The 25,147-nt window shown below is 45.9% G+C and overlaps 1 protein-coding gene across 2 annotated transcripts in view; it reads left to right on the top strand.

The window, feature by feature from the left end:
- Nucleotides 1–1,125: 1,125 nt before the first annotated feature.
- The window catches only part of dapk1 (death-associated protein kinase 1), a 64,238-nt gene continuing 40,216 nt past the window's right edge, over nucleotides 1,126–25,147 (top strand). Inside the window, exons 1-2 of one of the 2 annotated variants that reach the window (XM_076270655.1) lie at nucleotides 1,126–1,273; nucleotides 1,893–2,065. In XM_076270655.1, the coding sequence (XP_076126770.1) occupies nucleotides 2,004–2,065 (62 nt within the window). In that variant the 5' untranslated portion in view covers nucleotides 1,126–1,273; nucleotides 1,893–2,003. Of the gene's footprint in view, nucleotides 1,373–1,892; nucleotides 2,066–25,147 lie in introns of both variants that reach the window. The other variant, XM_076270654.1, reaches the window with a different exon arrangement.

Raw genomic sequence — 25,147 nt, 5'->3', positions numbered from 1 at the left:
AGAAGGGGGCACCAAGGCCACAGTGGCCTGTAAATCTCTGATTTTCAAAGGGGCATCTCGGCCAACGCAAGGGGCTACGACGGCCATGGCCGTCGTGGCCGCCATGAAATTCCTACCCTGATCCCTGCCCAATTGCCATCATCATGTCCCCCTTTCCTCCTCTCTCTTTAGGCTATTCTGAAGGCATGTTTACATGATCACATGGAACCATGGAAATATAGCCACACAAAGGCATAACCAGAAAAGCACATGCAGATGTTGCACAACCAAATTCAAGTTTTTGAATATCTGCTTATTTTGGCCACAATATCTGGACTTATTTTTCTACACTGCCGTTCAAAAGTTTGGGGTCACTTAGAAATTTCCATTCCCCTCCATTATAGACAGAATACTGAGATCAGTTGCATTGTTTTTTTTTTTTTATCAGGGCAGCACTTTTCAGATTACATTATGTGCTTACATCATTGCAAAAGGGTTCTCCAATGTTTTCTCAGTTAGCCTTTTAAAATGATATCACATTAGTAAACAGAATGTGCCTTTGGAACATTGGATGAATGGTTGCTGATAATGGGCAATGTAGATATTGCATTAAATATCAGCCATTTCTTTCTGCAAGTCATTTGCAACATTAATGATGAAAGTGTATACCAATACACAGTTCATTAGATTATAGCCCTGTTCAGCTCCCAATGGCATAAGATAGAGTGGCACACGGAAATGATAAAAAAAAATATCATTATACATTATTGTTTAAAGAAAACATACACATATCACCCATGTGTTCACGAATTTGTACAGAATGGCAGGAACTAATGTCACCACCATGCAGAATCTCTGTGAAACAAGCTTTTATGACACGTGTGTTATTAGTTTAATTGGCACTTTTAGATCTCCTAGACATCACCGTTACTTTAGGAAAACAAGGAACACCAGAGCTTTACTCACTACTATTTCGTGTGTTCATGCTGATGGTTACCTTAAAATCTTTCTGCATGGGAAAGACATCCTATCGACAATCAACTCTATACTGCCTCCTTGAGACGGAAACATTTCGCCACTGGTGTTGCATTACACATTCGTCAACACGCACACACACAAGGCGGCACACACATTAACGCACTCACCAATAGTAGTAGGGCTACATTGTTACAATACACCCATTTCCTGTAACATTTTACTTTCATGTGGCATACGAAACGGTCGTTGCTTCTGTCGCTTTACACTGGAGTTCACCTGCCATCTGGACAAGGACGTCTGCAGGGAGAAAGAGGAGGTACTTTTGAATTTTATATTGCTCATTTGTATCCCTAGAGAGAGCGACAACGTAGGCTTGTGCCAAAGGAACTGAAGAACGGTGTCGATTCCGCTTCAGGTTTGTTCTATCTTTTGTGAATTCCTTTTTTCCTGAACAGTGTTAACCTTTTGGCGAATATATTAAAATATTTTGATGGGCTACGCACCTGCTCTGTTAGTAATTATAACCGGACATTGCACAAAGAGCTGAGCCTTACGTTAGAGTCCGTGTTCTCTAGGCAACGCCAAACCTTCAGCTGTATTGCTTGTTTATGACCCTGTTGGGCTTTTGATACACTATACATTTAGAAAGTGTACACTATGTCAACTTTGAACACGGTTCGATGCCGTAAAGCCTTTTGATTCATTCTTCAGTTAAGATATCTATTTGCAGAGTAACTGAGTGGGAGTGTGGTTGTGAACGAGGCTCTCCTGAAGTGCGTTCTACCCGGCTTCTTCTTTACTAAACCAGCCTCGAAGTGCACAACTAAAGCTAACAACAAACGTTGCTTTTTGCGTGAACATATGCGTAGCGTAGTTGAAATCCCATTTTTACAGAGTTCAGCATATAACGCCCATGCCTTTGTTCTCTTTTGTAGAGCAAACATGAGAGGGGTCCGACGTAAACTGTCAAGAGGTTGACAGAGATGGGTTGCTGAAAGCGGGGGCGCTGATTTGGGAATCCCGGGGAGCAGGAAGCGCCCATCACCATGACCGTCTTTAAACAAGAGAATGTAGAGGACCAGTACAATATAGGAGAAGAACTCGGAAGGTAAGTGACTATTAAGTCATTTTTGGTTGGTTTAGCTGGCGACGGAAGCGGGGTGTGGTGTGTGGATTCTGGGGTGCAGAAGGGGCTACGCGAGTAGCGCACATAGACTTCAATTGGTTATGGATGGCTGCTGACTTAGAGTAGTGAAATTATACGAAGCATTTAAACTGATCGATTATCAGTTATCATTGGTATCTGTATTTATGTGTTTCTCAAGTCTGTACTCACAGCCATTGGCATAGAAGAAAGCGATCCTGGGCACTTTGTCGTAGCTATGTGCAGCTTAAATAGGTTCTGATAAAGAATGCGTGCAGACATGATTGATGTGACTAATTTGGGTTGCCATGACAAGTTTCCCCTCATGTTTATTAAACCTTTGGAGAGTAATCTTCGTATGTGTCTGTGGTCGATCCATCATTAGACATGTTCCCTGTATAGAGCGCGCATGGGAGCAGTTGCTTTACACAAGTGCTCTGGACATCTTCGTATTTCGGTTGTGTGGGAGGCGTTTTCTGTGTGCCCAAACCGCTCTCTCATTGGTGAAAATCAAACTTAATCAGACTGGTCTGCTTTTGAAATAATATGGAACTGCGTATAGCCTACTTGTCTGATTGTATGCCAATAGGATGCACACATGTCTCACAGGATTTAACAGTGAGCTGGATTGTGTTACCTAGAGAGAAATATGAGCGCACCGTGATTTGGGGTATTTCTAACCACAAAGTGCTTCCTAAATGTATCCCAGGGATTTTGTCATGCCCTGCATGTCAATTGCTTTAAATTGATTGTATGACTCTTTGTCTCTCAAATAAGCATGGGATAAAGGCAAGCTGCTCCACTGTGTCTGTCTATCTGTCTATCTGTCTGTCTGTATGCACCAGTCACTAGTTTGTGAAGCATTGCATTCAATTTGAGTTGTAATGGAGAAGTACTGGCACATAAAGTGGATTGAGTTGCGCTTTGGGATGGGATGCGAACTGTTGGTAGAGTAGGAATGGATGGTTTGAATGCTCACGCATGGAGATGTCCCCTGTGTGAGTATTCAAATTAGGATTGATCATGCAATAGACACCTGGTTCTGTAATTGACAGACATTTGCATATTGATCATTTGACTATTGATTATTGAACTCTCCTAGTCTTGTGTAAAATATATCAGCTTTTTGTGTTTTATTCCCTCTTTGTAGACATTTCAGCAGAAGGTCAGAAGAAAATGCAAAGTGCATTAATGCCATCTCATTTCAGTACAGTCTCCCTACTCACACTATTTCTCTGCAGATCAGCCAGCAGATCTTTTGTTTTCGTTTTGTTTTACTCAGCCAGTGTGACCTGTTTTCTAATTCTTTCACACACTTGAGACCAAAAAAAGCTTCCAACCAGTCAGTATTCTACCCCCGACTTTGTCTCGGACTGGCGCCCTGCCCACTCAGAATGGGAAAGGAAACCATCCAAGCGGAGAGAGAGAAGTCGCTGGTTGTAGTCATGCGTGTTTTCATTAAAAAGCAAGGGCTATTACACAGGCCAAGACTGACTGGGCATAACTCATTTGATTGCCGAGGTGGGTCGGCGGCGCATCTCCCCCCCAGTGCATCTGTGGCACGTCTGCGTCGATTTCCTCTGACATTATTATGGTGCCTCTGGAGAGTTTCATCTTGAGAGTAGAGAGAGATAGAGAGAGAGAGAGCAGTCTTTTCCCGCAGTCTTTTCCCGCAACCCTTCCCGCAGTCTTTCCTCACAATGACTCCTCATGAATCTTAAGATGCTCGGGAAGAAAAATAGATCACATTGGCCTACAAAAGTGTGTCATGAGGTCACCACTGCCGGGTCTGGGGATGTACCACTCCTAAGTCTGTGACCAGGAGCACAGGCCTTGGATAATGATGAATGGGAACATTAGCCATGTGTCTGGTACATTGCAGGCAACACCTTTAATGGATTAGCATTAATTAGGCTAGTCGGTTCAGCTAGGCTGGACCCATTTTTTGGGTGTATAAAGTAGAAACGAGTCTCCCGTGTTTGATTATTGAGAGCTAGTGCTAGTTCAGAGCTCTCAGGGAATTATGTGTTTAGTCTGTCTGTGTGGAACAGGGATGCTTGTCTGTCTGTTTGTGACTGAGTGGAAACTTGTTGGAAATTGCTCAGCAAAATAAATACATGTAGAGAGTGATGTTTGTGATGATGATGCCATTGAGCTCCTGCCTATAAGGTGTACCAGCATTTTCTCAGCAGCCACCTTCAGTGCCCCCCCCACCCCCCACCCCCTCCTAGTGTTTTGTCTTGAAGTCTTGAAATGGGGTATTTCTTAGCCCTTAAACTCTTCTTTTGCCCTCTCTTGTGATCTCTTTTCAAAGCCGTGTGTGTGTGTGTGTGTGTGCGTGCATGCTTTTAGGCTTGTACATCTCTGTGTGTATGTGTTTGTGTGTACATTCAGGCTTGTACATCTGTGTGTGTGTGTGTGTGTAGCCTGTGTTTGGGGGGGGGGGGGGGGGGGCTAAACTGAATCGGCCTCTTGTGGAGCTCTGAAAGCATTTAATGGGTCCACATCAGAGGCAGGCTTGTGTGCTGCTCAGGATGGGGGGTTAAACACACAGCCCCACTCGATGGGCGCCCCGAGCAGGCCCGGAGAGGGAGAAGAGGGAGAAAAAGGAGCCCCTCTTTATTTTTGCCCCGGTCTGGTGCAAGGGTGGTCGGTATAATAGAGGCTGGTATTTGAATGGGGCTTGTTGGTTCACGTTGGCACCGCCACAACGTCCTTCCCTCAGCAAGGCAAGTACGATTGACTGCCACAGAACAGCACAGAGGGGTCATTTTGGGATTTAATTGTGTGTGTGTGTGTGTGTGTGTGTGTGTGTGTGTGTGTGTGTTGTGATGAAAACCTAGTTCTCCAGACATTTTGCTTAGCTCTTTTTCTTCTCTTTGGAGTCAGAATTTGACATTTGCGCTGGTTTCAGCCGTGATATTGAAAAGGGCCTCAAAATGCTTTTTAAAATACCTTTCGTGCCACACGCCATCCACACACTGGATTGATAGTCCTGGGGAAAAGGTTGTGCTGTCTAGAAGCAAGTCATTATGACACGCCAGTGCAGCAGTTGAACACACTCAGACCTAGTTTTGAGGGCACACACACACACACACACACACACACACACACACATATGCAGTCAGTTCAAGGAGGGCCCTCTTCAGTCAGCTGGCAGCAGGTGGATGACATTTGCAGAAATGTTTACTCAGTGAGTCTGCATGAAGCACGCCTCATTTAACATTCCTGGGTAGTGCTAAAGAAACCGGTGAGGAGGCCTGGTCCGGTCATTAGTGAAATTATCAAAAAACGTGGAGAAACAACATACAGACATACACCCTCATGCACAGGCACTTTTTAAAATATGGACATCTACAGTACCAGCCACTGGCAAATAAATGGTCATATTCACTAGCAACTACGTAGTAAATAATGATATTGAGATCTCTCAGCGGCTTTCTTATTTTACCAGCCTTTCGCTGGTGGCTGGTGCTCATTTCCATCCCTGAGACACACGCAGGCACACACACACGCACACACACACACACACACACACACACACACACACACACACACACACACACACACTCATTCAGCAGCAGTGATATCTGTGTTACAGTGTCAGTAGGAGTCTCTGAGGCTGCGAGGAAGACTGGTTGCTCGCAGAGTGTCCCCACTCCTAATTGGTTCCCCTTTTGTGTCTCCTCGGTGGGTGCTGGGATTGGGAGAGGGAGGGGCCCAGGGGGAGGGGAGGCGGCGGCACTGCTGCAGTCTTTTCCACCCTATGGCTCAGCCCCCAAAAATGTAGGCTAGTGGTCTGGTATGAGTTGAGGAGGGTGGGTGGGGGTGTATACGAATGCATGCCACAGTATTCAGGGTCAGTGTGTGAGCTGGCTGGAGGTGAACTGTTTTCAGAGAGCCTGGCTCTCCAGGAACGTATTCCCGCTCTAAACTTTGGATTTGGATGTGCCCAGGAACCGTCCCGTAAAAAATGCAAAACACATTTCTGAGGGAGTGACCTAGATTTTCCTTCCCGATACAGTGTGTGTGGGTGTGGAGGAGGGCAGAAACTCTAGATTGCTGAACCGAACTGTCACGATAGCTACTCCTCATGATGAAGAACTACTTCTCCACCCCCGCTGTCCCACCCCAACCACACGCCAGTCAACCCCCCCCCCCCCCCCCCCCATCCATGTACAATTACAGAAATGAGAGCGGGAGCCTTGAGTGATCTGAGTGTGTTGTCAAAGTCAAAATGGCGTGTAGCTTTAATGAACATCCCTGTTTGAAGTTGCTCAAGCCCAGAAATCCCCTGTAATGGCTTAACTTAACATGGGGAGACCACACCAGGAGTGCTTGCCTTGTGCAGAAAGTTCAGCTTTTAAGCTTCGAGTGGTGCCTAATGAGATCGATGAGAGCTTTGTGTGTGTGTGTGTGTGTGTGTGTGTGTGTGTGTGTCTGTGTGTGTGTGTCTGTATGTCAGTCTGTCTGTGTGTGAAGGCAAGGAAAGACACGATGGAACGTAAGACAGTAAAAACAAGCCCCATTGTCTGGCCATCTAAGCAAGTCAAGGATAATGGTGAGAAAAAGACAGTGGCCCAGGGTCGTTCCGCCTCCTCCTCCTCTTCCTCCTCCCCCCCCTCCTCTTCCTCCTGGTCCTCTCTGTGTGGAGTCATCCTGTCTGTCTGCGGCACACGCTGCATCACACACACACGTCACATTGAAGACAGCCGTCTCCAGCAGAGACTACATCAAAGCTGTTAGTTGGTGGTAGTGATGGGTTGGGGAGGGGAGGTGCGGTCATGTACAAAGGTTAGGTTCACTATAGCAACCTGCACTACTGTAGGCTGCAGCCCCACTGCTTTCCACACAGAGGGCCATTGTATCCCACACACACACACACACACACACACACACACACACACACACATACACATACATACAAATAGAAGCATATGCTTACTTGTGTTTGTATACACATATATTGGGGCAGCCGTGGCCTACTGGTAAGCGCTTTGGACTTATAACCGGAGGGTTGCCGGTTCGAACCCCGACCAGTAGGCACGGCTGAAGCTACCGCCACGGCAAGGCACCTAACCCCTCACTGCTTCCCGAGTGCCGATGTAGCAGGCAGCTCACTGCGTCGGGATTAGTGTGTGCTTCACCTCACTGTGTGTTCACTGTGTGCTGAGTGTCTTTCACTAATTCACGGATTGGGATAAATGCAGAGACCAAATTTCCCTCACAGGATCAAAAGAGTATATATACTTACTTACTTATATACGTATACTGCAAACGCATGGATACACAAATTTACACATACATACATACATACATACATACATACATACACACACTGATACACAGGCACCAACACTGTCTTTTCATTGTTTTTGGTGTCCCTTTTAAAATATGCCCCCTCACCCCCACCCCACCACACTCCTCTGTGCGCACACACACACACACACACACACACACACACACACACCCCACCTTACCTCCAGTTGTCGTGTGTCGTGTGTTGTGATGGTAGAGAGCAGCGCGGGTGTTTACGGGGGACGGGGCAGCAGAGGTGCTGTGGCGTGCAGGGGAAACTCACCGAAATCAAAGCCTAGGGTGCCGGCCATTGTCTGCGCCCGCGCTCCACTCTGACAAATGGAACGCCGGCCACAAAGGATGGCGTGAGCTGGGGATGCAGGGGGTGGGAGGGTTGTGGAGGGACGTGTGTGCGTGTGTGTGTGCATGTGTGTGAGGGGGGGTGTTGTGTCGTGCCTACCCACCCCTCCTCTCGCTTGTGTGTTGGCCCATAACTGGTGCTGGACCATACAGTGAGAGGCCCAGTGTCAGGCGTGGGTGCCATAGGGAAGATGTCCTGTCATGCGATCACCATTGTGTGCAAAACGGAGTATTTGTCGTAATATGCTAATGGGCATTAGTAATGGCCATTAGTAATTTCACTTTAAAACCAGGAATTTTTTCACTGTAAAGCAGGAGTTGACCCCTTAAGCACGTATGGCAATTTGTGCTGTACAAACTGCCGTGTGAAGTGCATGAGTAGAACTTTAGCCTGTGTTGTCATTGATGTGTATCTAAGATAATCCTATGTTATCAGTAAATTGTATATCAGTCAGTATCATAAAACCAATTTATTGGCGGCCTTCTCATGGTTTTATGTGCTCACGCTATTGTACATTGTCACACATTCCTTACAATAAATTAAAGGGTGCTCAGGAATCTGACTAAGCAGTGTGGTGGCTTTATTCTTTTAGTCCTCTTGCTGCTTCTGCAGTTCTTCAGGTGGATTATCCTGAGTAATGATGGAGATAAGTGACAGGCATGCACTGAACTCCTCTCAGCTCTCTCTCTGTCTCCCCTCTTGGCCTCCTCTTGTGTACACACACACTATACTAATGACTCAACAGTGGTGTGTGTGTGTGTGTGTTTGTGTGTGTGTGTGTGTGTGTGTGTGTGTGTGTGTGTGCGCACATGTAGGAAAGCAGTCAATACGATCAATAACTGACCCCCCTTCCATCCCCCCCATAGATGCATGGACTGGTCTGCTATGTTCTCTCCATTCACCTGTTAAAAAGGTCATTTGCAGCACTTCAAAACAAACCAGCCGTTCTACTGAAACAACCCCACCTGTTTTTTTAATTGAGACAGCGGGCTCAAATATTATCATTAGAGTTGATGGCCAAGGACGAACGGTAATTTCTTCCCCCGTCTTGGTTCAGCGCTCAGATCATCAAATGTTTAGCCACAGCGGTGCTGGAGGTCCCCCCCCCCGCCCCCCCCGTCAGACCTAATCCGCTCCCGCCGTGACATCTCATTTCACCCACCTCCCCTACAGCCTCTCCAAATTGACATTGCCATATATTGGCCAGGCAAGGGGTCGTCCGTATGCGTGTCATCGGTGATGATATGGCCACTCAACGTTGTTCTCCTAGCCCACAGCAGAGTTACATTTACGCCTTGGCTGTTTTATTGCTGAAGATGCGAGGTTTTATATTCATCGTACACAAAGGCTGGCAGTGAAAAGGATTGATTGCTCATGCGGCCTGTCAGCCAGCATCTCAGCAGGTGTCAAGAGAGTGATGTATTGTGGCGACCATTGACACACACGGTCACAATTGATGCTCCTTACTCTCCATGCGATTTATTGTCCTCTTAAACCAATTCAAGCACAGCGCCGCTGATGGTGGGCCTAACACCCTCTGGCAAAGGTATTAAAATTCATCTGTCAAGAGGGAGATAAAGAGAGAAAGAGAGAGAGAGAGAGAGAGAGAGAGATAAAAAAATAAAGAGATGGTTCTTGAATATGCTATACAGCTATATGCTGTAAGTGTCATTGTTCCGCTGCTGTCTGCCACTACCTTGGCCACGCTGTCGTTGCCTGGTTACTGCCATGCTCTTGGCTGGGCAGGATTTCAGGGTATTTTCTCCCCGGTTAGGCATGTTTTCCTGTGGCACCGAAGATCTCGGCAGACAGCGTTTGTCATGGTTTTCCTACCGGGGTCTTCATTTGAGAGTGTCTTCTTGACAGTGGCATGCTTTTTATCTTTTATATAACTCTTATTCACACCTTATAATGTGTGCATGCTTTTTTACTCCTGTTCATGGTTTTCCAAAACCACTACTTTTGTTTCTGAGTTACGTATTATGCACATCTCAGCCATTTTTTTTTGGATGACTTCAAACAATGATAAATGTTAATGATTTTTTTTTGTCACCCATATTTACATTCTGCAATGTCCCCATTATGTTGACAGTGAAGGAGTGGAAAGTGTCAGCAGAAAAACTAAATGCCATGAAACCAGCCCACAGGGCCTCCTTGTCAACGGGCCCGCATGTTTTGACAGCAAGCAGTCCAGCACGAAACTAGGTGAATGTCAGTTTCAGTCCACATGGGGCCCTTTCAAGATAGGACAAGGTATGCACAGGAGGGGGTTGTTTGAGACGCACACACACAGGTTGTCCTCCCCCCACTCGGTTGCTACGAGAACCACCCATTTATTGTGTGTGTGTGTGTGTGTGTGTGTGTGACTGCTCATTTGTTTGTGTGTGTGTGGAACATGCTTAATATCAGTTGGACCTGCTTGCCTTAGGTCTCTGTCTATTAGGCCCACTTTACCTAATGGGACCTGATTGACTGTGTGACAGGCAGAACAGGAAGCTGGGATGGAAACTGCTGAACACTCTTTCCCTGTGTTTGCTGCCATTAGTCACACTTATTTGATTATATGACAAATGGACACTGAATCAGTGATGATACACAGGTATAAAGAATGGAACCGGGGCGGGACGGGGCTGTGGGGTTGGGTGTAAATGCCCCCCCAATAATCATATGAAACTGTTATAGACCATGACGGGGGCTGATTGGGCCCCAATGTTGAAAGCAAAGGTTCACCCCTACAACTGATGACATGCCACATGCCACCATTAGATATTGAAGAAAAACTCAAACATTGTACTGTACTGTTGTACCTCTCTCTCTCTCCTTGAAGCGTGGCATCTTTGATTTCTATAATCCCCGGCTTAATTATTTATGTGTGGCCTGTGCTGTGGTGGACAGGCTCGGGCGATTTCAATGCATACAGATGAGTGAGATTCAAACAGCGGGGAGCGAGGGGAACAAGACGTGCGCTGACAGCTTTACAATGGCGCCGCTCTGTTGCTGGGCGAGAGGGAGAGTAAACACCTAAACATGACTTGACTGCAGGTGTCTAAAATTAAGCTTCTCAGTATGCCGTGAACACACTGTTTTGTTAACCACACACACTCACAGTAACGCACACTTTTTTCTCCAGCCTGGAGAGGTGAATTTCTCATTAGGAACTTGGTTTGTGCAGAATGTTGTGCCACACACACACCCCACACACACACACACACACACACAGAGGTAGACACACCTCAAGTTTCGTCAAGTTCTGATAAAGAGGTGCAGGCAAATGAAAGACTAGCATTCTCTCTCGTGACCTCTGACCCCACAGTGGTCCTCTGAGACCGCCAGTTCCACTTCCTGGAGCGAGAAAAACAAACATGAAAGAAGAGAGCGTGCTAAAAAAATGTCCATGTCTGAAAGACTATACCCCCCCCCCCCCACACCACCACCACCACTACCCCCAACCCAAAACACTGCCCCTCCCCCCAGCATATTTTCTGCAATGCTCAGTCTATGAATGCAAGTCAGGCTCTGGTAATTGCAGTGGAATTGATGCTTATGGAGCCCAGGCTGTGAGGGAGGAGGGGTGAAGCGGGAGGCCCTGTCTGCATACTCAAGGCCTTAGAGAGTCTTAGCAGAACTCAACAGTGTAGGTATTACACATACATATACACACAGTATATTGTGTATTGGTTTCCTTTCACAGCACATACATGCACACACACACACACACACACACACGCACACACACATAAACAACCCTTGGAGAAGCATTAGTAGAATTTAGTCCTAGTGTTTCTGAACACACCCCAGACGCCACTCTGCAAAGCCCCCCAAGTATCCTTGGCTAAAACCTTGGGAGTGCATCTGGGCTCGTGGTAGTGCTGTTTCCTTGGTTACTCTGGCACAGCACGCTAGCGGCACCATTGTGGAGCCGTTGCGTAATGTGTGCGGTTTCGGGCTGATCCAGATTAGTGGGCTCAGATGTCTCTGAACTGTCCACCCACATTCATTTTCAGCTAATAAACACAAACTGACTCACATTGGCATTACCAAGCAAAATTATGCACATTTGAATAAGTGCGTGGAGGGACCCCTTTTTTAAAGACCTGCAGTTCTGTGCCCACCTGTGTGTGCATGTGTGTGCATGTGTGTGCGTGTGTGTGCGTGTGTGTGCGCGTTCGTGTGCGTGTGTGCGCGTGCGTGTGCGTGTGTGTGTGTGTGTGTGTGTGTGTGTGTGTGTGTTTATTATTAAACCCATAATCTAAGCCTGTTTGTTTTCTAGATTGCCACTTGGCAGTTCTCACATCACGACTCTTGGTTTCTTTATGCATGCTCTGCTTTGTGCTGTTGCATTCGGCCTCGGCAGATGTGTTGTAGAGTGGGAATGTTCCACAGTATTATGATTCTGCTGGGTAAGGGTTTCTGAAAAAGACAACATGGCGAGATAATAAATTAAAAGTCCAATTAGACGTAACTGAGATAAGCATTGTGTGAAATACAATAAAAGAGGTGGAATATGGTGTCATAAAACAAGAGGAGAATCTTACAAAATCTTACGAGGGATTTAAGCAAGGCAGCTGTGAAGGGAAGTGCTTCAAGATTGAAAGGTTGTGTCCAAAGCCAAAGTTGTGTAGTTTTCAATTAGCTGATGATGTGTTGCATGGCCAATGGGCTTTTCAGTTCAAACCACTGATTTGTTATTATGAAAAACTAAAAAACATTTAGTGCAGTCATGTCGCAAAAGAGCTCTCAAGCTGCAGCCCCTGTAGAAGTGAATGCACTTCAGTTTTTCTGTCTGGGTTGTAGATGCCCAGGAGGCAGTTGAGGGGACATTTTGGGAAATGGGCAGGTTTTTTTTTTTTTCATTAACGTTTTTGTTTGTTTATTTCATTATTTATTTCGGAATGCAGATGCCATGGCGGCCTCTCAGCCTCGCCCAAATGCACCCATCAGGCCGGGTCATGTGCGGCCGACACAATTCAATTTGCCCGGGAGGAAGAAAATCCCTGCTCTGAACACAAAGCCATCAGTTCGCCCCACAGTATTGTCATCCGACCCCAGCAGTGGTGCTCATTCCAGCTCGTTGTAACCTTTAGAAACAACAGCCTCAGATTGGGGTTGTGTGCCCGCATTTGTCTTGCTGAAAAAAAGTAGCGGATTCAAGCTGAATGGGACAGCCGGACTGTAGATGCAAAGCTGAAAATGTGTTGTGTTGTTAATTTCTTTAAACTCTGAATCTCTGTATGGTGGCCAACAAGAATGATTTAACTTCAACAAGCGTAAAATTCTCCATATTATCCATATAAAATCTCATATGCCGTTGTATTACTTTCTTTACATCTTAAGTTCCTGTCCGTGACTGAAATAATTATTTTTGTGACTGTAATTGAGTAGCTGAATCTGAGGTGCAGGAAATATTCAGAGACAATGGGCTTGTGGTGGGAAGAACTGAAAGAGCAGCGTTTACCAGCGGGTCTGCTCACTGTTTTTTTTTCTGATTTGTTTTGTTTTGTTCACAAGGGAACAGTGCAGTGCAGTCTTAAGAAATCAAAACACTTTGTTGCAACACAAAAGCCACCATTTTGTTAAAGTCGCTGTGCAAACCCTCTTCTTAGTTTCATCCTACAAGCCAAGCACTGACTCTGCCTGTTTCAAAGCTTACTTCCCTTGAGTGTCCAGGCCATAACCATCAAGGTTAGCTGACTCATGGCCCTGGCTTTTGACACATTGGTAGACGCATGTTGTTCATTCATTTTTCAACCTTTTTATGTAAACATTGGATTGCAGGTTAGATTTGGAAAATGACGCAGAAGGTGTTTCCATAATAGGAAGTCCTTGCCCTGTCAGGACAGCCAGGCTGGTTTGGATCACTGTCTCCCAGTGGGCCTGTTTGACTGATCTGGCTCTGTGTATTTATTGATCCTCATATGACCCTGCTCCCTCTCTCTCTCACACACACACTCACACTCACACACACACACACACACACACACACGCACAAGAGCATATTGACATGTAGTGCACACATGCACACCATCTGTCTTTGGAAGCCTTTATTTAGTTTGTTTTATTGAATGGCATCTGTCAGTTTAAAAAAAAGAACTGAGTTGAACATATTAACCTAAGAGCTATTGTGAAAGAGGCCTAACATGAGCTTTGTGTGTGTATGTGTATGTGTGTGAGTAAGATGGTAATAATTACTCGGCAAACATTCCCAGAGCGCAAGTTGGAATTTGGTGAGAAAATGTTTGAGTGGGAACTTTGTTTGAGCAGAGATCTTTGCTTAGGCTATGAGATCATGCCCAAGGCCCTGCTCTCAGGCCTATCTGCCCAAAGAGGGCAACACAAATCTACAGCCAGATAGCAAGCCTCACTGATACACATTACACACCACGGTCCCATAGATTTGCTCAGCTTATCAGCAGGGTTTGGGCTTTGAAAAGTTGTGAGAGAATCTCTGCCAGAGACGGAGCTACTCCCGGAGGAGGTGGGTGCCTGCTTTTAATGACTCCTGTCAGACTGTGGAGAATATCACAGCAAGCTGCGCAGTGGGAGACACACAGAGTGTGTGTGTGTGTGTGTGTGTGTGAAAGAGACTCCTAGAGAGAGAGACTCCTAGGTGTGTCTTCTGTTTGCAAAAGAGAAAAGTGCATATCCTCCTGCAGAAGTAACATTTCACGAAAGGCATTGTCATCCTAATGCCAACCATCCTCCTTTGTTTGTTTAACAGATCAAGCCAGATTAGGCTATGAAATAAGCCCAGCATAGGGCACCTCTCTGTGTAATGCAATGTAATATTTCTCCCCCTGGCTATAGAAAGCGGAGCGATGCCGTGGCAGACTTAAACAGTCTGGCAGCCCCCTTGAATCGGAGGGTGAGCCAATGGCAGGGCGGTACAAAAGCTGCTTTGTCACGGAACCTTGCAGGGGTCGAGACACAGGCAGTGAGATTACATGGAGCTGTTATTATTACCACAGGACTGAACTGGGCAGCGCTGAAATATACTCTAGTGTTTGCGTCCCAAAAATGCATAACAGTGAGGGGTGGAACGCCTTGATTTTAAACCTTGCCAGAGGTGTAGGCCAAATTATACAGTATGTAACAGCTGTTGCCAACCAACACAAAAAGGGCCATGGATTAGTTGGCCCTTGGATGAGTTATTAACTGTAATTCTCAACTCCAAGAACAATAATAACAACATTGGGTTGTTGCAGATTCTAATTCAATTCATATTATATTAGACCCATATGCTGTGTAATTTGTACCAGGTTTAATTGTATTATTGTTGTCATTATTCAGTTTAATTCAATTCAGTTTTATTTATTTATATTGTGCCGTTAACAATGAGCGTTATCTCAAGGCAGTTTGCAGAAGCCCATAATTGCATCAGTACTGTAGATGAAAATGGCTGGCAGCTGATTTTGGCAGAGCAGCAGCAGCAGGGATACATTTGTGGATGTACCAGATGAAACTGGTGGCTGTAGGAGGTCCACACCTGCTCCTCTGTAGCGTTGGCTGGGTTGGGTCAGCTCCAGAGCCCTAGCTGAGAGTCCTCACCGGCAGCCAGCCAGCCAGCCAGCCAGTGTGCCTGGCAGTGGCTGTGAGCTTCCATCAGTGGTGTGAGGCCCATGGAGCCTTTCCTCCGGCTTTTCCTCAGCTCATTTTCTCATCTCTCGTTCACTCTCTCTCTTGCCGCCCCCCCCCCCCCCCTGACGTCAGCCCCTCACACGAGGTGAGATCGCACTCCGGCTCTCCTGCGAGATGTAAACATGGATTCTGTGCAGATGAGCGAAAGGACTCTCTCTCTTTTCCTCTCCTCTCTTCTCTTCTCTCCCCTCCTCCTCCCCCTGTTTTGGCCAGGGGCAGTTGTGTGCCGTGAACCCGGTGCCTCTGTAATCTGAGCCGCGCTGCAGGACAAAGGTGGCGTGCCTACTCGTTATGAATCTTGGGGGAGGGGGGGGGGGCTTCTGCATGTCATAACCAACCTGCATGGCTACCAGTGTGGCTTTGCTTAATTGTGTGGGATTTTTTTTGTCTTTGCCCATCCCCCCCCCCCCCCCTCCACACACACACACACCCACCCCCATCACTCTGCGCTATTTTTCAATTACTCACATGAATGAACTAGCCGGCTGCACTGAATGGAGATTGAGAGATGAGAGGACACCCCCTGAATCTAAATGCAACGTCTCAAGGCCCCAAATGGACCCCGTTTGGGCAGACGCAGCATTTTTATCCCAATTAAAAGCAGCACTGTAGTAATGAGTGCTCATATTTTTCTTTGGCTCGCAGACCTGTGGACATTTAATTACTGAAGAGATGGCTGTTTGCACTGTGGACAAGAATACATTATCAACGCTTGTACTGATATTTTATTAGGACAATTTCCAGTTGGTCAATAGGTGAATGTTTTCTTTTTTTGGAATCTGTGCACAGTAGTATGTCTTTGTCGGGTGTGACATATTTGTGGGGTGGGAGGGGTCAGGGATCCTGACATTTTAGGCAGAATTAGAGTGCGTTTGATGCACCCATCAGTCATACTTTGTACTGGATTATGGCAGGATTGAGGCCAAAGATTAGGAGGATGGTTATTCCCCCCTCCTTCCATGTCTCTCTCTTTCTCCCCCAGCTGCTTTGCCCCCACTCTCACTGAGACCCCGACCCCAGAACAGCAGCCGTGTGTGTGTCTGTGTGTGTTTGTGTGTGTCTGTGTGTGTTAGAGATGATGCTTTTGGGTGGACACTGTCTCTACTAATGAAAGATCTCATGAAAAAGTAAGCATGAGGAATGCACACCCAAGTAGAGGTGCTGGCCAGGAGCTCATCAAAATATGGACAGAGTAGCTGCTCAATAACTCTCATCTCTTTTATTATATATTGAAGGACGACATTTCGGGTTCACAGGGTTCCCTTCTCTAATGAACCTTGATAAAGGCAGTTTGCCGAAACGTCTGTCTTCAATAAATAATAAAAGTGTGGCTACTTTGTCCATATAATGAAAGATCTTCCCTCAACACCCAACACTCAAGACCTGTGTGTCTGTCACCTAAGGTGTGTTTCACTACCACTTAACATACTATTATGTACATGCACACTATAAACACACACACACACACTATGCCCTGTTCAGTCAGCTATTAAAGAAACTAGATGTACCGCAGAGCGGTACAAAATATGACCGCCGCCCAGTCCAGCACATTTTTTCCACAAAAATAAATCACGCTGAAAGGCCTATATGATTCTAACTGTCTCACTAAATTGCATTATCCACACTCAATTCTCACTGGTATCTGCTAGACAACAAGTACCAAAACATGATTAGTTCATAGATTTCACATGTAAAATTCAGTTTATACAACCCCACCCCCATCTTGCCTGTTCATAATTCTGAGAAATTCTTGTGTGCATGTGTGCGTGTACATGTTTATGTGTGTGGGTGTGTGTGTGTGCGTGCTTGTGTGTGTGCCTGCGTATGTGCCTGTGTTTGTGCATGTGCATGCATGTGTACATATGTCTACTGTGTGAGTATGTGTCATACGTATGATTACTGTGAATGTATGTGTGTGCGTGTGTATCTTTTTATGCACATGTGTGCACATGAAATGGGTTAAGATGACCCCTGGAGGCAAACATACGGAAAAAATTGGTCATCCTAGGCCCTACGGTTCTCAAGATATTCACAGAATACTGTGTCTGCCCTACCCTCCTTTCGGGTGGTCCAGTCCAGCGGGGGGGCTACAGATCAAAACGAAAAATGATGGTTCCATGCTATCCATGTGGGGTTACATGCCCACCAAGTTTCGTGTACCCCGGTCTTTCAGTGTCTCGGGAATCCTTGTTGGTGTACGGTCACTAAATGTACACATAAATTATTTTATTGTAAGGCCCCCCATGAACGAAAGTTCACGAAACTTGGCATGCATAATGATCCTACACTTTCAATTTCGTGCAGTTTTGACCATGTCAGCCAGAGATATTGTGATGAAAACACCTAATTTTTTGCTTTTTAATTTTTAACTAGGTGGCGCTATACATGAAATAAGTGGTAATGGGATGGGTTGACATGCCCCCTTAAGACCAACATACAAAAAAAAGGTGGACCTCCTAGGCCGTACGGTTCTCGAGATATTCACAGAAAACTGTCTCCGGCCACCTACAGGCCAGTTGGTGTATAGGAACATAAATTAATGTATTGTGTGGCCCCCCATGAGCGGAATTCCACGAAACTTGGCGTGCATTCAGAGGGTATCATAATAATCCTACACTTCTAATTTCGTGCAGTTTTGACTATGTTAGGTCACAGATACCTGTGATTACAACACCTCATTTTTACTTTTTTGTGTTTAACTAGGTGACGCTATACATGAAATGAGTGGTTATGGAATGGGTTGACATGGCCCCTTGAGATCAACATACAAAAAAAAAATGGTCCTCCTAAACCAGGGGTGGGCAAACTTTTTGGCTCAAGGGCCACATTGGGTTTTGAAAATTGGCCAGCGGGCCGCACAACAACCCCCCCCCCCCACACACACACGACACACGCATAAAAAAATACATTTTTTATAGCCTATAATTTAGTATGAAAAGTATTTGCTTTAAAATATGAATTGCTTAAAAATACTGCAATACTGCTAATTTTATGCTGTTTAACAAATGTATAAATTGTGCACTATTGCTTTAAGACAGTCGCTTTAATTCACGTTTATTTCTCAATTATATTCTGCCTGCTCCGCTATGGCTAGTGCTGTACCTACGGCTGGGCCCTCTCACAGTTTTTAAATGGTCAGTAGTGGGAGCTACTGTTGCCTTCATGATTTCCTTTTAAAACTTTCTTATAAGAAGGAGATATAAATTATCAACAATCACAAGCCAGCTGGAACCTGCGGCTCTCTCTCCCTCTCGTGAGTGCAGACGCGTTCCCAATTAAATGGATTGCATAATGTTCACGTTAGGGGTGTAACGGTACACAGAAGTCACGGTTCGGTTCATACCTCGGTTCGGACATCACGGTTCGGTACGAGTTCGGTACAATGGAGGGAAAAGCAAAACAAAAATGCAGAAAGCATTTTTTTTTGTACATGTCCCAGGCTGTACCACCTAGTGTCATACAGTCTCTTCCCTGAGCTATCTGCAACAGTCTGAAGTGTGTAAGATGTAGGCTAAACAGTACAATAAGTGCCCAGACTCAATCTGTAACTTGTAAACAAAATAAGACAATCAGCTATAAAACTGAAAATAGGCCTACAGCATCTCTTATTTCTGAAAGTGCAAATTACATAGAAAATGATTTGTAAAAATCCACTTAAGCAAGACCTTCAACATCTGTGTTTAGTTGTATATGGAAGGGTCTACAATTTGCCTCAATATTTTTCATTGTGTGTAAAGTAATAATCTAGCCTACTAACTGTGAAAATATCACACTATTTTGCCTTTTTTTTAAAAACGAAATTGCTCCTTTCATTTCATAAACAGACTACAACTAGAAGTCACGTGACTTTGCCCTTTGACGTTAACTCACCGTAGCATGGTTTGTTTATTAGCCTGGTTAGCGTTGTCACTTTATTTTACTGTCTGCACTTACACTACCAGCTCCTCGTGTGAGAAGTTACAAGTTACCCCAACTTAAAGGTAATTACCACGCGATTTACATAGCTTTCTGTCATTACGAAATCATTTAATTTAAGCCATAGGTTTTGGCCCTATTTGTATGTGTATCCAAAGGCTGCTGAAGCGCACGGGAAGTTTCTTTCCCCTCGTTTCAGTGATTGGTAGCCTACATCATCTGGGTGATGGCTTCGAATATGTGTAGCATTTTTTCCACTCACATACCCAATGCTGAACAACGCCGACACACAATTTCATCTTATCCACCACTCTTTCGCCTGTACTAACGTTACTGTAACTGAAGTTCTCAAACTTGCGATCTTAAAGAGACCAGCGGATCCTCTAACTCTTGTAGGTCTAACCTTAGTGCTGCTAATGACTGACGGACTCGACCGACGACCTGACAAAAAAAAACATAGGCGCCAATCAGAGCTTCAGAGCTAAGGCGAGGCTACAGATTAGCGTTAGGTGTCGCTAAAGAACTCCCGTAACTCTCGCTACTTAACAGTAATTGCGCATGACATTAATTAATCCGCACACGAGTTTTATGTATTTTTATACCGTGTATTCTCCGTGTAAATTCATGCACCGAACCGTGACGCCCGTACCGTTTCGGTTCAATACGAATACATGAACCGTTACACCCCTAGTTCACGTTAGATCTGCTGCAAAGGAGATAACTAAGAGTTAACTTAGTTTAACATGATGTTATCTCTATTTAACATGATGTTTTGACATTGACATTGTAAACGTTATCTAAGGAGAGTGAAAAGCACTTTGCAGTAAAGCTAACCAATGTCGTCTCTATCGCAGGAAAAAAATAGCGAGCTAAATAACTAAATGAAATGCTCGGCGGGCCGGATAAAAGTGCTTGGCGGGCCGGATCCGGCCCGCGGGCCGCAGTTTGCCCACCCCTGTCCTAAACCCTACGGTTCTCGAGATATTCACAGAAAACTGTGTCTGCCCTACCCTCCTTTCGGGGAGTCCAGTCCAGCGGGGGGGCTACAGATCAAAACGAAAAATGATGGTTCCATGCTATCCATGTGGGGTTACATGCCCACCAAGTTTCGTGTACCCCGGTCTTACAGTTTCCCGGGAATCCTTGACGGAAATTTGGACATGCGAAAAAGAAAAAAAAAAGATCTGACTAAACCTATATGACCGCCGCTTTGCTGCGCGGCGGTCATAATAATAAACATACACACAAATATGCATTTTATTCTGTCACACACCTCCTCCATCACATGCACACACATACGTTCACAGCCAGCCACCATTCACCACAGATTCACCCACAAGCATATTTATCCCAGCAGATCATTTGCTACCGTGAGTCATGAGTCACTGTGCACTGTCATTGTATGATGCTAAGGGACTTATAGAATTGTTTGGCAATACATACTGTATTTCAAGGGATTTGCAGAATTTGGTGTTTGATCTAAATACCTAGAGACTGTGTGCTTTTTTAACAGCCAGGAAAGATGAGATGAGATGTCCTGTGGCATTAAGAAGAATAATATTTGAAAGCAGTGGGAAATGCCCCCCTACATAGACACAGACACACACACACACACACACACACACACACGTCATGCACACACACACACACGTCATGCTGAACGACTTGCTTGTCCACATTTGATTAGACAATGACATCTGACCAAAGATCCTGCTGATGACTTGTGAAGGCAGCTCACTTCCCCTTTCATCTGTACAGCTGACTGCGCTGTGGGAGGGAAACTGGGAACTGGGAGCGTGAAGCGAGGCACTCTAGTCGGGTTTTAAAGAGCGCACTGTGGGCCCAGCAGTGGCGATAACTGTGTCTTTCTCAGAGGGTTTATTGCACATTCTAAGCACTCGTATCTCCCTGCTTCTAAATGCACATGGCCATCGAGAGTAGAGGCTGCTGGGTAATACTCTTAGTGATGGTTAGGTAGTACAAAGCACCTCTCTCACCCGAGATTAAAATTAGAATTTTTATTGGGAAGCAGTCTCTCTCTCTCTCTCTCTCTCTCTTTCTTTCTTTCTTTCTTTCTTTCTTTCTTTCTTTCTTTCTTTCTTTCTTTCTTTCTTTCTTTCTCCATTGACATGACGAGTTCCTGTGTTGTCAAAGCATGCACAGACATGAATCTAAATATAATAATATTAATACATCATATAATACTATTAATAAATCATATTATCAATATGCTGAGTGGATCCTGTCTCTGTGAATGTGGTAGCCTAAGGACAGGTCAGGGCCGGAATGGTTCCCGAGGGCCGCTCTTGTGCGCCTCGGCCTCGGCCTCCTGACAGAAACACCTGTGTGCTTATCTGCTCACAGGGCCGTGGGGAATCTGACTGCCAGCGGAGATGGGGCTTTCAGCAGAGCCTGCCATTGCCTCAGCCTTAACAAAAGCTTTTGTTCAGACAGCTCGCAATTACCTGCAGATCCGCCCCCACAGTCTTCAAATGTGTATAAGAGCTGCTTGAAACATCCCTTGTATTTTTCTTTCTCCCCAGGCTTTAGTCTTGCATTTTGTACTGTCTTGTCTTTGCTGTGCAGTGGCTAACCATTTTTGGTTTAGAAATGTGTCATTTGTCAACGTCTTTGACATAATTGAAGGGTTCACAAAAATGAACCTTTTTAAAGGGACACCAGGCAACTTTTTCGTGTTAATTAATCATCTTCGTAAGTCGGTATATGGTTAAATTACTCATTACGGGGCGAAAGAAGGCTCTCTCGCCCGCCCCTACTGCCTGTAGAAAGAATATCCCACTTGCAAGTTCGGTGTATCCTACCCGCCGACCGAAGCAGGATCAGTTTACAGCACAGGCAGGCTAACAAAACGCTAGCGATTGTTGCAAACGTGTGTATAATGACAGAGCCGGTGAAGAAGCAGCGAAAACCCTTGACGGAAGATGCAAAAAAAAGGAAAAGAGCTTCAGACCGAGCAAGGGGGAGTTTCGTAGACATAAAGAACCACACCAGAGTGCTCTTAAGGCATGGGCAGTCTCCAGTAGGATGACCAGAGAGATGTTGGGCATGCCATGCACTGCTTGTGCCCACCATATAATAGTATCGGCTGGCAGCAGGCTGAACCGTGAGCCCAAGTTCCAATTCTCCATCCACGCTCATTGTTCCGGTGCTAACTCTGGTGTCATTACAGTGCGTTATGGGAGGAGGTGTGTGAAAATGATAAGCCTGACCAGCCCCCCCCCCAACCCCTCCCCCCACACACACACACACACACACACACACACACACACACACACACACACACACCTCATCCCAGAGTATGGGAGCATCCCCTGAAGTATGGTTCAGTGTTTGGGATGTAAACAGCTGCTGTGTGTGTGTCTGTGTGTCTGAGTGTGTGTTGATCACTGTAATAGAATCTTGGCCGAGAATGGGTGCCATAAAGCCATAAATACCTTGGCCCCCGTGGCGTTAGACCAAAACACACACGCACACACCAACACCACTAACACTCTCTCTCTTTCTCTCTCTCTTTCTCTCTCTCTCCCGTCTCTTTCTCTCTCTGTCTCTCTCCACCCACTTGGTTTGTGTAATGCAAATGTCTTGTTTTAGTTCGTCCCTTCCCAAGGACCTCAAGTAGGCCTCTCATAGGTACAAGGAAAACAACAAGGAAGGGGGAAGTATGGCTTCCCACCACTCCCATGCAACCCATTACGCCCCTTTCAGACTTGTGGGCAGAAGACACACACACACACACACACACACACACACACACACACACAAACACACAAACACACACAAAGAATAGAGTGACTAAGGAGAATCTCATTCCTTGAATCAGCATGGCTGGAAAGGAAAACAAGCGCAGCCAAAAAAAAAAAGAAACAGCAACCTAGCAACCCACCCACCTCCATACACACACACATGCACACACGCGCGCACACACACACAAAACCGATTGTGTTAACTGGTGGTGTGAGTAAAAATAAGGAGTTTTTTTGTTGTGGTTCCTGTCTCCAGATGCTTATTAAGTCATGCATAATTAGCTTGGCTGCGTGCATGGCTGCATCCTCCCAGTGTTTGTTCAGGAGGCCAGAACGTGGAGATTCCCCTGGAAAGGGATCCCACCAGCTGTGGAGGGGTTTCCTTCTGTGTGTGTCTGAAATGTGCTTCTAAAAACAAGCTACAAACTCACAGTGAAGGGACGACCTGAAAGGGATTTCTTCTCTTTTTCTGTTGCTACTTTTTAGCATCATTGGGGCTTGACAGGCTTGATCCTCGCCCCTTACCGAGATAACTCTGATCCATCTTCTTCTCCCTTGGGGAAGCAAACACAACCCTTTCTCTTGGCCACCCCCTGTGCTCGGTCTGCTCTGTGTGCTCAGTCTCCCTATTAGACGAGAGCTTGAGTGTTGGAGTGATTTCAGATGACCCAGATGAAACGCATAGCCGCTGGCATGTGAGTGGATATCTGGTCCGTATCCGGCCCAAATCCGGTCCGTGTCCGTGAGGTCTGGGTCCCCTCTACTCTGAATGAATGGTGGGAGTCGTGGCTGAACTCCGTCACGATAATGCGGAAGCCTTGATTATGCTGAGCCCCTACCCTCACACCACCCCCTCCGCCCCACCCCACCCAACCCACGCAGGGATTACCCAGCCCTTGCAGGGGCGTAGTGCCTTTTTTCTCCCCGCACACAATGTAAAGCCATGGAGATGGAGCCAAGGTCATGTGAGGCTGTGGGGGCCTTAACGCTTCACTGGTGGCATTTCCTGACGTTTCCCCCCCCCCCCATTCTTCCCGGAAAAACGTGGGATTGTAGTAGCATTAGCAGTGGCTACACTGGCCAGAGCAGGAGATGAACTTTAAGTTCTTTAACTTCAGTTTTGTACCGTATTGCTGATAATGCAGCACCTGCGTATGCTGGTCAGCTATTGTTAGGAATGGAAAAAGATACGTATGAATGATAAGCAAATAGAGCAGCCTCTTTTGCAAACCACAGAGGGGAAAGGAGCCAGAAGGTGTAAAGTGAGGATTAGCAGCACAGGGTCTGTGTGGGAAGGAAGTAGCACTTGATCGCAATCATACACATAATTGCAGCTAAAAACCTGCCATCTCATGGTTCCCATTTCTCTCAACTACTCTACCCAACTTGTTCTACCTCTCTTATTCTCATATCACTTTGTGTCCCTCTCTCTAGCCATCTCTCTTCTCTCTTCTTTCTAATTTTCAAATTCAAATTCAAAGAAGCTTCATTAGCATGACTTTTTGGGTACAGTGTTGCCAAAGCCAGTGTTAGATAGCACAGTAGAAAGACAAAAGAAAGAAAATAGACATACAGCAATGCGGGTAAACACGTGAACACAAAATAAACAATAGCGTGTGTGTGTGTGTATGTGTCTCTCTCTCTTGCTCGTCCACACACACTGCCTCGTAGAAGTCCAGTCACGGCCCTTTTTGCACCCCCCTCCAGCCAGGCCGTGAGTGATGTCACCAGCAGCGCATAATAGGGCTGTGAATCTCCACAGGGGTCAAGAGAGGGGGGGGAGGAGCTGCACTGCCAACACACACACATATACACACACACACATACATACTCACAAATACACAGACATTTATACACACACACACACGCACGCACGCACACACACACAGACACATACACAGACATACACACACACACACACTCCCTCTCACCCAACACTACCATGGAAACAGGCACAGCTAAGCACCCATGCCCACCACTGATTTAGCGCTGTCACAGATCAAACTGCTCCAATATGCCTGAGTGCCAGAGGCCCTGTTTTGAGTCCCCCCTGCGTGCTCTGGCATCAATTAA

This window comes from Alosa pseudoharengus, unplaced genomic scaffold, assembly GCF_046254945.1.
Source record: "Alosa pseudoharengus isolate Yale_2024_CS ecotype anadromous, Long Island Sound unplaced genomic scaffold, YU_APseudo_1.1 YU_APseudo_1.1_scf_6, whole genome shotgun sequence".
Classification (NCBI taxonomy): Eukaryota; Metazoa; Chordata; class Actinopteri; order Clupeiformes; family Clupeidae; genus Alosa; species Alosa pseudoharengus.
Note: the sequence above shows the minus strand (reverse complement) of the source record. Positions and strands in the feature narration are given on the sequence as shown.